Source organism: Crinia signifera, chromosome 5 (genome assembly GCF_055691185.1).
Source record: "Crinia signifera chromosome 5, ASM5569118v1, whole genome shotgun sequence".
NCBI classification, from domain to species: domain Eukaryota; kingdom Metazoa; phylum Chordata; class Amphibia; order Anura; family Myobatrachidae; genus Crinia; species Crinia signifera.
The window spans coordinates 28,505,665-28,519,858 of NC_139221.1; the positions used below are offsets into that span (position 1 = coordinate 28,505,665).

At 45.5% G+C, this 14,194-nt stretch overlaps 1 protein-coding gene across 2 annotated transcripts in view; it reads left to right on the forward strand.

The window, feature by feature from the left end:
* CRHR2 (corticotropin releasing hormone receptor 2) overlaps positions 1-14,194 on the forward strand; it is a 188,832-nt gene that overhangs the window by 32,100 nt on the left and 142,538 nt on the right. Inside the window, exon 1 of one of the 2 annotated variants that reach the window (XM_083186872.1) lies at positions 8,069-8,208. The exons of the other annotated variant lie outside the window; for it this stretch is intronic. Within the exon in view, the coding sequence (XP_083042998.1) occupies positions 8,160-8,208 (49 nt within the window). The 5' untranslated portion in view covers positions 8,069-8,159. Of the gene's footprint in view, positions 1-8,068; positions 8,209-14,194 lie in introns of those variants that run through there. 2 annotated transcript variants of the gene reach the window in all.

The window sequence follows — 14,194 nt, forward strand, 5'->3', positions numbered from 1 at the left end:
AGTAAGTCTCACCACTATCTCTGCTTGCTTTTTCCAAATGGGAAACTGAGCCTAAAATTCCTGCAAGACCGAATGCTACCCCACTAGCAGGCTCTATGTACCTATGCGCCCACATATATACACGGATGATAAACCCGCCACGTGTATTGCTCCTTTGGAGAGGGTGCATCTATTTAACAATTTCCAAAGATACTATTAAGGGCAATTGCTGCAGTACGCCAGCGGTGAACATGCAGAGTCTCGCAATATGCAATCCAGAGATAACTGCGTAGCTAGGGTATGCCTCTTGACCATGCATGCAAAGAACATCGGCAGACTATCGCGCAAACATCATATGCGCTAAAATGAAAATGCCACACACTCGGCTCACAAGGTGATAGTGATAATCGAGCCTATTAGACAACTTGTCTTAGCTTATTAATTAAACTTAGGATCGGAAATACATATATATAGTATGGCGTGCACTTCATATGGACATCATGAGGTGTTATGGCACTAATGTACATGCTTTTGGCTGTCTAAAAGTCTTAATAAAGGCTCTGATACTAGCCGAAATGTTGACCTATGATGTGGCAGCGTGATTGAATAAAGCCCAGATTTATTATCTTCAGGCTGGAGGCCTCTTACGGTACTCATGTATATAATAGTTTCCATCAATGAATTTCTGAGTGTACACCCCAGCAAAAGTGGATTGGATTAGCGAGTGCCTCCTAACCCGCAGATATATATATATATATAGGCCAGATATAACTACATAGTTTCAAATTAGGACCAAGAAGGAGTTATGTCTCCCAACCATGCATGCCAAGAAAACATCTGCCAGGACTATATGGCAACTATAATGAAGCCGCTTAAGACTCGCTGCCATTCTATTGACTATGGGCTACGTACTCTGTGCCCGCAGAAGTAACTGAGCCTGTTCATTAAACAAATTATAATTAGTTGACATGCTTATACGTAACTAGCCGCCTTGAGTGCCAAAACCGAAATATAAATCAAAACAGCGTACAAATTCTCAGTGTAAATTTCCCCCTCACTGGGTACCAGGATCGGTAACAAATGGGAATCTACAATTCGTGGACTCTGCCTTCATCCTAGCAGTAAGAGAAGAACCATCGAGATCATAAGCTGATACATCCATCCGGACCGCGACCATCACCTCGACCACCAATGTCTGTTATTCTTCATCTGAAAAAAAAAAAAAAAAAAAAAAACAGGGGACACAAAAACACGCACTTCCTTCCAAAAAATGAACAGTCCTGGCAACAACCCTTTCTATGAAATGCTGACGTGCGGCGAAGCTATGCCCACGAATTGCATACAGCGTGGCCCCACCTATACATCGAAAAACCCAAGAGCACGGTTGTAAAATGCCTGTGATTAACTAAATATCCTGTCTGATAACAATAATTTATAAATAATTATATAATTTATAAATAAAACTAAATAGCTGAAAAGGCCATAACAATAATTAAAGGATTAAGTGCCTTGCAAATATATGCAGCTTTAAAATACACTGATAGGTTAATTGGCTTCCAACAAATCTAAACCCCAAATGAAATACGTGTGCGTAGACATACGGCAGAGAACACAGCCTACAGGCCCCACTGGGGCAGGGCCCAACAAGAATGCCCAAACATATCTATGCAAAGTGCGCGGACCATGTGTGCGCTATAAAATTAACTGACAACAAATACTAATAATAAAAATCAGTTAATTCGAATGGGTATACCTGTGTATACTTGGAAAAAGGTTTGGATTGTTGTGCTTAGAAAACTAGGGACTGGGCCGATCTAAAGAGGGAAATGCGCTGCGAGGCCTTTGAACCAGACAGATGTCATTACATATGATTACATATGACGAAACCCACGGTACAAAATATGTTCAATCTCAAAAATATTAACCCTAGATCTAATATATGTGTGTAGAGTGCCAGCTACCTTTGCACAGGGACTGCGTGAATGTTACAAGCATCCTTGCAAAGTAAAGTTGTGAGTAAAGTGCGCTCTAAGATTTGCTAAGAAATTAACTAATAGAAATTGGTCACCCAACACTAACTGTACTAATAGTGGGCAAAATAGGCACTGTTGTTCTATTGAAACATAACTGTACAGTAAATATAAATGAATACCAATAAGAATCAGCTACAAATTGTCAGGTATAATTGCGTACCCTAGTAAATAAATATGGATTACTGTTCCCAGAACAAAGGAATGGCAGATATAGAGAGGGAACCGAGCTCTGAGATCACACTGATTGCACTGAGATCACGGGCCCGACCACAAACAATGCTCCAACGTACGAAGCCTGTACCACCTCCTTGCAATCAGGTACTCCACCCACACTGCAAAACTACACATTAGGCAAAATCGATGCCAACAATATTAACCCTAGAATGAATGTGTGTGTGTAGATTGCAAGCTACACTGGCTCAGGGCTGGTGTGAATGCTACACCACTCCCCGCAAAGCGCCGTGGGTTAAGTGCGCTACATAATAGCTGTTAATAAATTAATAAATAAAAATAATCACTGTCACATATTTTCCTTTAACATAATACACTAAGGGTGAGCAAAACCGGTACTGTTGGTGAACTGACAGCTATCTGTTCGGTGTATATAAATAATATTGCTTTATATTGCCAGGTATACTTGAGTATAATAGGAATTAGATTTGGAGTGCTGTGCTTAGAAATTTAAAGAGGGAACTGCGCTGCCGGGCCTTTGATCACATATGCGTACCCTATGGCAGCCTATGAACTAACCAAGAATGCATTAACAGAACCTATTACTATTAATAATATAATAGTGATAATAATATTGCTTGCGAATGGAGGCTATTTGCATAATCAAGGAAATTTGCGGTTTAATAGCATCAACACATCACCAAAGTGACCCCACTGATTCATAAAGAATTGATGGACAAACTAGTAGTCCACACGCAAAATTGCTGCCACCACTATACATAGGCAACAGAGAGGGTATGTGTGTCCTTAAAGTGTGTCCTGCAAAATCCATCTCTACACATGCTCCCAGCAGGGGACATATAAGAATCACTTTATACTCTGAAATCCCTGAACAGCCAAAGCAGCCAGGGAGCTATAAGGATGCCTCCTATACTGTATGCCCATAACAGCCCATCCCCTGCAGCTCTACCTGAGCTGGCTGAGCCCTGACACTGTATTGGCCACTATAATCCTGACTGTAGTAAGGTGAGGCAGTGGCAGCAGCCTATAAGGAAACAACAGGGGGGTGAAATCCTGACTGGGATGGAGGCCTGTACCATTATAGCCCACTGTTAGAGGGGGGAGGTAAAATGGTGCTGACCTCTCCTACACTCTGTACCCATAACAGCCCATCCCCTGCAGCTCTACCTGAGCTGGCTGAGCTCTTACACTGTACTGCCACTATAATCCTGACTGTAGTAAGCTGAGGCAATGGCAGCAGGGCTTCTGGCACAATAGCCTAATAAGGAAACAACAGGTGGATGTAATCCTGACTGGGATGGAGGCCTGTACCATTATAGCCCACTGTTAGAGGGGGGGAGGGAAGTAAATATCTCCTGCTATAACCAAATATTCATAAGCCCCCTGAAATTACCAGAACAAAAGGGGCAGCATAAAGGGGGAAACGAAGGACAGCAAATAAAGATAAAGGCCAGAAATGAAAGAAGGAAGATAGACATAGGAAAAGTAATATGACTCAGGAATATCATCCAGCTCATCTGACTAACTATCACTATGAGAGAAAAACAGAGAGAAAAAGAAGCTAGACAGAAGGGAAATATGGAGAGAGAAAAGAAGGATAAGGTACAGATAAAGCTGATGAATATGAGTCTGAGAGACTGCACTTATCTCCTCCAACGAATCTGACTGAAAAGAGATGGAACCTTCTAGATCATAGGCATATATCAGATGTAGAGCCACTCCCCTGATATTCCATCAACCAATCAAATCAGTACTCCCTTCACACAACGTTCCTCCCCTTAAAAGCTCAACCCCCACATGCCAGTGTATATGATTCCTTGTTACATGCCCATGCTGGTAAGCTTATGTTGCTTCAGATAAACTAGTTATCCTCTGCAATCTGGAGATACAGAACCAGATGTCGACACAAGCCCTCCCAATATGGTGATTCAAATCTGATAATACATTTCCTCCAACTGTACCTTTTTGGCAGGTACATTACCATTTTTTATGGCCTGTACCTTTTTTGGGGTTTACAACTGCCCATTGTCAGTATAGGAAAGGGGACAAGGCCCCCTTTACCCGTGGCTACGCCCCGTTTCCACATTTTAACTGGGTTTTCCTATTCAGATGTTGGAGGGTATGATAATGTATGGGCCGCCCCACTGACAGTGGTGGTACGTAGGTGGAGGTTTATCAAACCATCAACAGAGACCAAAGCAACCAAACATTGATAAATCTCTCACCTTAATGATCTTTAAATTACAGCCACAGTCCTCTCTCTTTGGCACAGACACTCCTATACTTCCACCCTGGTCCCATGCCTCCATTCAGGAGCAAATATATCATGAAACATCTACAATAGTGGCACTGATGATTGCAGGGGTGACTCATGATCCCACAAAGTGTGCAAGACACCAGAAAGTGTCTGTTCATTGGGGCCACCCTATAACCACAGACTCCTTATAGGGCCTACACACATCCCGATTTTGGCCAGAGATATAGCATGCCAGATTTAGCATAGCAGATTTCCTTTGAGCACAAAATCATCTATATTGCTTAGAACGTGCAAAATGTGTCAACGATATGCCTCAGCGATTCTGCTTAGCGATTTAAGCATGCCAGATTCTTCTCAAGCATGGGAAAACGAAAAAAAAACTCATTTAAATAAAAATGGGCAGTTCAAAGGGCTGGGGGAGTTCTTGGGGAGTTTTAAGGGGAGAGAAGTCAGGAGAAGTGTTGCAAAGAGTACCTGTACATAATAGCACCTTACCAGAGTGTTTGCAGTACTTTCTCTTCACTCCTCACCCCTTGAAAAAGATTATTTTTCAAGGGGAGAGAAGTCAGGAGAAGTGTTGCAAACAGGAACCATACCTGTACATAATTGAACTTAAAATTAACAATAAATAACATTTTGAAATGAAATGACACCATACCGTGTTTTTTATAATTTTTTATAAATACTATAAAAGTATAAAATTGAACACCACTGGGTTCATCAACAATATCAGGCCGAGAAATGCCTCTGGCCCAAAGACTTTTCAAACAAACAAAGGGATCAGGCCAACAAACTCACAACAGTATACTAGAGCCAACAGAAGTGATGACTCACAAAATGTGCAAAGAAGAGATAGCAAAGGTAAGGACAGTCTTCAGTGAAGGACACACAACAGTGACTGATAACGCATCATTCTGGAGTCAGGGCCAAATGACGTATACAAGCAGACATTATAGTCTACACGGAATCGAAAACGCATGGAAGAGCAATTTTTTCAACTTTTAAAATTTGGAATGTTTTTGGTTTTGAAAATTATAATGGATAATAAACAGCATCGTCCTGTCCTTGTGTACTCGAGAACGCTGAGTACATTCCACTGGACAGACTGCTGGTGGTGGCTGATGTGGGCGGGTTGGGTGAAGGGGCTCCCGTCGTGGTAGCTGGGGCAAGCTGCGGAGGATTTGCCGCCGGATTAATATAGGGTTGGTGGTAGGGATACTGTGGTGTGGGTCCGCCAGATGCGTAATGCATCGGGTCGCGCATTAATTTGAGGTCATCAGGAATGTTTTTATCCTGTGCCCGAATTATTGCGTCGTACACGATGCATTTGAATTTCCGACGGGTGTCGTCATCCATAGAACGCATCTCCGAGTCTACCGTGTTTGAAAATTGCCGAATTGAATCAATAGGCTTATTAAGCCTTGCCTCCGCAAATTGAAAAAATTGCTCTGAGCTGCCGGCTACAGATCTTTTGGCTGCCTTCTTCCTCTGCCTGGGTGGTGGCGTTGGCGTTGGCAGGGGGGTAGAGGTCGAGGGTTCCACTTCCTCGCACTCTAGATCTGTAGCCGCTGTAGTCTCAGACGTCTCCGCAAACAGCTCCGGAGTAGCATCCTGTAAAATAAAATACTTTAGGACCATGAATAATGATGACATGTAGCATATCTATATGTGTTCACACTTACCAGATCCTGGCTCTCCTCCTCTTGCCTAATTGGAGGCACAGGATCCATGCTATTCTGTCCATGCGTCTTCGATTCTTTCTCCAGCAGGAAGTGCATCTGGTCGTAGTACCATAACGTTGGCTTGTATACGTCATCGGCACCGGCTCCAGAACTCTGCGACTCAGTCACTTTTGCGTGCTCCTTCACAAAGACGGTCCTCAAATTCGCTATCTTCTTCTTCACACATTCCATGGTGGCATCACTTCTGTTGGCTTTAGCATAGGCCAGCAAAGCATTGTAGGCCTGATCCCTTTTCTGTTTGTTTGAAAAGTCTTTGCTTGTAATTTGCCACAGGCATTCATGGGCCCGATATATGTCGATGAACCCAGTGGTGAATTTCTTGGAACTATTCTGTTTTGCCATTTCTGTGTGAATAATATGGTATAAAATGTAAATACATAATTAACCAATATGCATCCACCATTATGTACATAAACAGTCCAAACTAGGTCAGCTTACAATCTATTGTCCCTACCACATGTACATGCGCACACATTCACTGTTTTTGTAGGGGGTCTGGTAAGACAATTTACCCCATCATAGACATGCAAGTAAACAACACATGACTAGCTTTTGCAATGTGCCATCCCCCCAGACCATGCAAGTAAACAACACATGACTAGCTTTTGCAATGTGCCATCCCCCCAGACCATGCAAGTAAACAACACATGACTAGCTTTTACAATGTGCCATCACCCCAGAGCATGCAAGCAAACACCACATGACTAGCTTTTACAATGTGCCATCACCCCAGAGCATGCAAGCAAACACCACATGACTAGCTTTTACAATGTGCCATCCCCCCAGAGCATACAAGCAAACACCACATGACTAGCTTTTACAATGTGCCAACACCCCAGAGCATGCAAGCAAACACCACATGGCTAGCTTTTACAATGTGCCAACACCCCAGAGCATGCAAGCAAACACCACATGGCTAGCTTTTACAATGTGCCAACACCCCAGAGCATGCAAGCAAACACCACATGGCTAGCTTTTACAATGTGCCAACACCCCAGAGCATGCAAGCAAACACCACATGGCTAGCTTTTACAATGTGCCAACACCCCAGAGCATGCAAGCAAACACCACATGGCTAGCTTAGCAATGTGCCATCACCCCTCTCCAAACTTGCGCTGGGGGCAGCGGGCTTCACATGACACCCTCACCCTCACCCATGCTTTATTTTATAACATTGGTGGCACAGTGGGCGCCTCACATCCCCCCAAACATCATTGTGCCCATATTCTTGCGCTGGGGGGGCAGCGCGCGGCGGGTGCAGCGCGCATCACGTGACACCCTCACCCATGCTTTAATTTATAACATTGGTGGCACAGTGGGCGCCTCTCATCCCCCCAAACATCATTGTGCCCATATTCTTGCGCTGGGGGGGCAGCGCGCAGTGGGTGCAGCGCGCATCACGTGACACCCTCACCCATGAAGTTTACATTGGTGGCACAGTGGACCCCTCTCATTACCAACCCACCCCACCTGTGATCAGTGCGTTTGTGGTGCATAGTGGAGAGCAAAGTACTTACCAGCTCCAGAGGGTTCACAGCGCGTGGTGTCTGACAGCAGCAGCATGTGCAGAATGGAGAGGAGGGCTTCAGGGAGTGTCCAGATGAGCAAAATCGGTGGTCAGTTGAGCACAAAAAAAAGACACCACACAGAAGGCGCCCGATATGCAGGGTCTTGCTAAACGATTTTGCTAGATTGATGGGACATGCTCATTCTTCATCTTAATGCGATTTAGACGCGCGGGGCCGCGCATCTATATCGGTTTAGCCCCCACACACACACCGATGTATGCTTAGTTTCTAAGCGACCTTGCTAAATCGCTTAGAAAATGGCACAAAATCGGCATGTGTGTAGGCCCCATAAGATAAAAGAGGATCCCTGGACGGACGGAGTATTCCCCAAATCTGGGGTTCAGCAATAGTCTTCCCCAAAATCCACACCATATACCATCAAGTGATTATGACAGTTCACTTCACCCACGGACATTTATCAAGACATCTTAATACAGGTGAGCGCACCTTAAAATATATATTTTATTATCAATATTTTTCCTGCGAGGCTGGGGATGCCCAGCGGACCAGTAAATATAAACTACAACCGAAACATCAAATTGTAAATTGGGACTATCATTTTTTATTCAGTCTAATTATGGAAGCGGTCATCTATTAGAATGAACTTAGGTCTACAGTCATTAGGTCGACCCCACTAGGTCGACTGGCAGGAAGGTCGACCTGACTTAAGGTCGACATGGGCCAAGGTCGACATGACTTAAGGTCAAATTTGCATAAAGGTCGACATGAGGAAGGTCGACTGGTCATAAGGTCGACATGGGGTTTTTCACTGTTTTTTGAGCCGACATGTGCCGACAGGCGGTATTTCATGCCCTACCATCCACTAGGGCGTAGAGGAGGTTATTAAAGCTGTGGCGAGCGAAGCGAGCCACCGTGCCCGATGCATTGCGAGCGATGCGAGGGTCCGATTCTCATTGCCAACTGTGTCCATGTCGACTGTGTCGACATTCGGATAAAAAAAACAGTGAAAAACCCATGTCGACCTTATGACCAGTCGACCTTCCTCATGTCGACCTTTATGCAAATTCGACCTTAAGTCATGTCGACATTGGCCCATGTCGATCTTAAATCAGGTCGACCTTCCAGCCAGTCGACCTAATGGGGTCGACCTAATGACTGTAGACCTAAGTTCATTCTGACAGATGTACCAATTCCCTAATTATAATTAAGAATGGCTTATTGTATCTAAATGTTTAAAGGTGTAGATACGCCCAGTGTTTTTATATTATTCATCCTTTATTAATAACTCCTCACAGTATTCTCATCCACTACAGTTTAGTGAAGACTAAATAGATACACCATTTCACCCCCTGCCTCATGTGCTCCCAAGCGCATTCTTATTCTCTTTCCTTAGTGTTTTTATTGAAGACTAGTCTTAAGGTTTCTCCGGTGGATGGGGGAAAGTTTATGCTTTTTAACCTCTTTGGTGGTATGCCCGGAAATCTCTCTGGCTGAGCTGCACTGTAAGAGCGGGTTCTACAGAGAAATTTCCGGGCATGCTACTGTAAAGAAAGGGTATACCAGTGGTGCCTCCAGCGGTGAACCACTGTCGCACCACCATCCCCCCTGTCGCTGATCCTCCCTGTTGCCACTTGGGGAGGATCCGGGCTGCTTGGGGAGCTTTGTATGCGCCGACACATAGTCCGCACCCCCCGCAAATTTTTATTTTATTTTACAGGTGTGGCCCCCTGCATTGGCCACACCGCTCCCATTGACCAATGCCCATTTTACCAGGGCCCAGCGGCGCTTTCAGCAAATCTGGTTGTCTTCAGAAAGTCATAAGCTTTCCAACGACTTATTACAATGCATGAAAACAACAGAAATAGCATGGTCCCTTATGACGTCACTCTTAAGGGGTCGTCCGATAAAACCCACCTTCAAACTTAGATTACGCACTACCTTATTATCTTAAGGGACAAAGTGTGAAGACGATTAGTTAAAGCGTCCAAGCGTTATCGTGGAAAATACACACACACACAAACATAATTCAGTTATAATTATGTAGACACAGTTGTACTCACTTTTATACACACTGATAGATGGGGCGGAGCTTGAGCAGGGTGTCATCAGCTGATAAATGTATGTAGGATGCTGCACCAGCGATTATAGCTCAGGTAAATCGATGTTGAAGCTAGCTGGAAGACTACTGGCATTTGGGAGCCCATAGAAGACAGATCTAAAGTGACTTGCTTTACCCCCCATAATACGCTTACCTGTCTCCACTCCATACACACTGGGGTATAAAATGAGCGATATTGCTCGTTATATCACCCAATTTGTATGCCCTGCTCCCTCCTTGCGTCGATAAGGAGTGCTGTTATGTCCTATGTCCACGGCTCTCCTCATCGGCGCCCCCAGCAACACTTTGTATGCGCATTTAAAAAATATATATCTCCCTCAGCTGGCTGTAATTAGGGAAGCCAATCCCGGGGCATTTTTTCAATCCCGGGATTCTGGATTGAAAAATGCTCAATCCCGGGATTCCCGGGATCCCGGGATTGGCTTTCCTAATAAAAAAACGCCCTGGCCGCCCCGCATTTACTTACATTTGCAGGGGCGGCCGGGTTGATGGGTGGGAGCCGGGATGCCGGGTGGGCAGCTTCATCCGGCCGGCGGCAGGGTGGGAGCCGGGATACCGGGTGGGCAGCTTCCTACTTCGGGAGCCGGGTTGCTGGGTCGGCTGGCTAGGTGGGCGGGCGGGCGACTTCATAATGCGGAGTTGCTTGCTTGCTGGGTGGGCTGGCTAGGTGGACGGGCGGCTTCATCTCCGCCTGCCTGCGCAGCATGACCTCTCGTCACGCTGAGAGGTCATGCTGCGCAGGGTTGCTCTGCCGGGTATGGGAGTATCTGGGCAGCGGCTGAGCGAGTGCTCAGACGCTGCCCGGCATTAGACTGCGCATGCGCGGTCTAATCCCGAAAATCCCAGGATTGGAAACTCCAATCCCGGGATTGAAATCCCGGCGTTTTGGGGGCCAAATCCCGGGATCCCGCCGATCCCGATCCCGGGATTGGCCACCCTAGCTGTAATGGCCATGCGCGAGATCTCTCTATTATCTCGAGATCTTGAGCGCAGCCCAGAGCCAGCAGCAGGGCTAGCGTTGTCCCTGCAGTGGGAATAGGAAACCTCTACCACCTGGGCTGGCGAAGCTGCCGGGGTAGCTTAACAGGCAAAGTATGCCTAAAAGGCTGTTAATACATCCCCCCGTGCCGCTAGTTACTGGCCGGAAATGAAGGGGACAGCTGCGGCAAGCAATTCATTTAAAAAACAATTAGTGTAGCATATGCAATTAACGCTAGTTCATACATCTGCCCCAATGCACGCTCCCGCAGGTCGTTAAGGCCCCCTCCGTCATCTGTGCATGTACAGACGAGGGGGTGATCGTTAATAAGGGCCATGCCCCCACTCCCTCCCCCTGCCATTTCTCGCCTGCATCAGCAAAGGTTGTATGCCAGGGGTTTCCAATCTTTTTTGAATCACGGCACCCTAGAGTATCAGAATTTTTCCATGGCACCCCTTGGTGGAGAAAAATATTAAATTAAGTAGATTGTGTTTATATGTGATTCTTTGGTTCAATTATGTGGTAAAGGGCAGGATTTGCTTCTGTTTGTACACATATTTTATGATTGGCAGCCACCAGCACTGGGTTTGTCAGTAAATAATTTGAATTGGTCATGGACCACCAATCCGTGGCACCCCTGCAAGAGTCCTGAGGCACCCCAGGGAGCCACGGCACACAGTTTGGGAACCACTGTTGTATGCACTTGCCGATGCCAGCACCCGCCAGGTAGCCTCTACTGCAGATATTGGTGGCTGCGGGGATCGCTAGGTGTTTATGCTCCTTAAAAGACCCAATTTCTATGTCCTATTTTAGTACGCTTTATAAGCAATAATCAAAATACTTCTAGTTTTCCCTTCATCTCTTGCATAGAGTGTGGCGCCCAGTGTGCCAGTATTATATAAATCATATGATGGCTCACGAATTATAAAGGAATCTGTTCTGTAACACGGGGACCCTTTCTCCAGGCTAGGATTTAAAAATCTGAGTTGTAGCCATGCAATCTCCACACATAGAAATACACATAATAATTAAATGATGAACTGACTGTTCTGAGCATACTGGACGTAGTGGAGATGCATAGGAGAATATAAACGTTTTTTTTTTTTTTATTGCAGATATTATCATTTAAATACCTCCTTCCAAAATGTGATTGTTTTGGCCCTCCCCCTAGCCAATGCCCGCAGCTGCATGCAAATTAATGTGTTAGTCTGATCTGACTATTATCTGAGCCGGAGATGGCCGAACAGGGGGCGGGCACTCACGTCATGTGACATCAACCGTCCACAACGTGCAGGCTTTGACTCACTTGGGTTTGCATGGGGACACCCAGCGTTTTTTTCCGGTGCGCCAACTGTTTTTGTGGGCACACCCAGAAAACGCTGGGTATCCCCATGTGCTCGCCCCCTGTCCACCCACTGCCCCCTCTGTACGAACACCTCCGCAACTGTGATAGTCGCCAAAGGCATTAGTACAGCGGTCCTGCACATGCGTATGGGAGTGCCCAGCATTTTAATGAGTCCCCATGAAAATTCTGGGTGTTCCCATGGGTACACGGTTGGGCAGCTAACGTCATAGGACATCAGCCGCCTGCCCCGTCTTCGTCCTTGTGCTCCTAAATAATAGTCAGTTGAGATTGACATATTTGTGACGGCAGGAGAAATCATTGGTCGTCGGCCATCGAATGATTTCTACTGCTAGCGGAGGCATGCGAGGGGATGTGTTCTCGTACACATCCTCTCGCATGGTACCGAGGAGATCGAAGGTGGGGGGGCAGGCCAACCTGAATTAGGGCCATTCACAGTGCACTTTGCAATAGGTTTTCTTTTCCATTGGGGTGACCACAACTGGATTGGATTGGAACCCACCAGTGGCACCTAAATGTATTCAATGGAAGGAGGTGGTGAACCACTACTGACCCCTCTTCAAATTCTAGGGAGTTTGATACATCTCCCCCAAAGAGTTGAGTACTTGTCCATACCAACCAATCACCTTCTAGATATCCATGCATCAGTTACACTCTATAAAATAGGTAGAAGCTGATTGGTTGCTCTGGTTAACTTCTTCACTTGTGTACTCCTTCACCATTCAGAAGGCTCGATACATGTCCTCTTGCGTTTCATACGTAGAAGATACCCCCAAAATTTGATAATACATGGAAAATGTCACTGTAATGCCCTGTTACGGTAGGCTGAGCGGTAGATGTAGGATTGTGTGTTATGGGTAATGTTATGTGCACTGATACTTCTTCTCCACCATGTATGATTGTGGTGATGCTTGATCCATGACCGTGGAGCTATGCGTCCCACTCATTTTTGGTGCTGCTATCTACAAGATAGCGCTAGGCAATGTATGAACAGTCAGTGGGCTTTAGTAGGGATCACTGAAGGGGGACCCCACTCCTGCATCTGAGATGTTAATGCCTCTCATCACTAGTGCTTCCTGCTTTGCTTTGGTAAAGAGACGCTACAGGAAGAGCTACTGTAGAGCCGCAGTGGCGAGATCCATGTCGTTATGATAGAGCTACCACCGACTTCCTTTTTGGGGTTTCTTGATTTCTATTGTACGAATCTCTGGGGTTACTGTCTGTAGATGTATTTATACACTGTGATTATCATATTATACATGTCAGACTGGATATTCCTATAGGTACTTTGTAATCTATGTGCAACTACTGGTGAGAACTTACTGTGTAACTTCCATCAGTCTCAGAATGGGGCATGAAGGGTCCAATGGAGTGTTAGAGGTCCATGTCTAGGGGTGTGGTCTCCAGAGAGGGTGTGGCCAGCCACCACATCAGTTTGCCAAGACATGAGAGAATTTATGGGCTGGACCCCTTGATATAAGTTTAAGGTAACATGTATAATGTATAATTCAAGTGCACAGTTGAACCTGATCCCTAGATGAAATGGTAGGGTCCCACGAAGTGGGGCCTGCTGGGAGATTCCCCTGTACCCCTGTTGGCCAGTTCGCCAGTCTTGCTAACAAAAGCAACCCCAGGTTTCTATGGGGGGTTGCTTTTTTTGCCAAATTTACTGTACCAAATCCTAGAATATAATGCATTCCACAGCTTGGCCCCAGCAATACATATTGTAAGAGTTACTGGGAGAGGGATCAGTAGAATCCCTTTCCACTTGTGTATATAGGGACAGCGGTCGCACTGAAGAAGTTCCTTATACTACTACAACACCAGAGATGAGCTCCAGTCGTTGGATGTGTTTTATTAATGAATAAATACTGTATGCACCACAGTTACTAGTGATTCCCTGCATCACAAGATTCCAAGAAAACTAAAATTCTCAAGTCACGATTATCAGGAGACTGTCGCATCAAAATGATTACTCCGCCATAATACAAATTGCCAAGA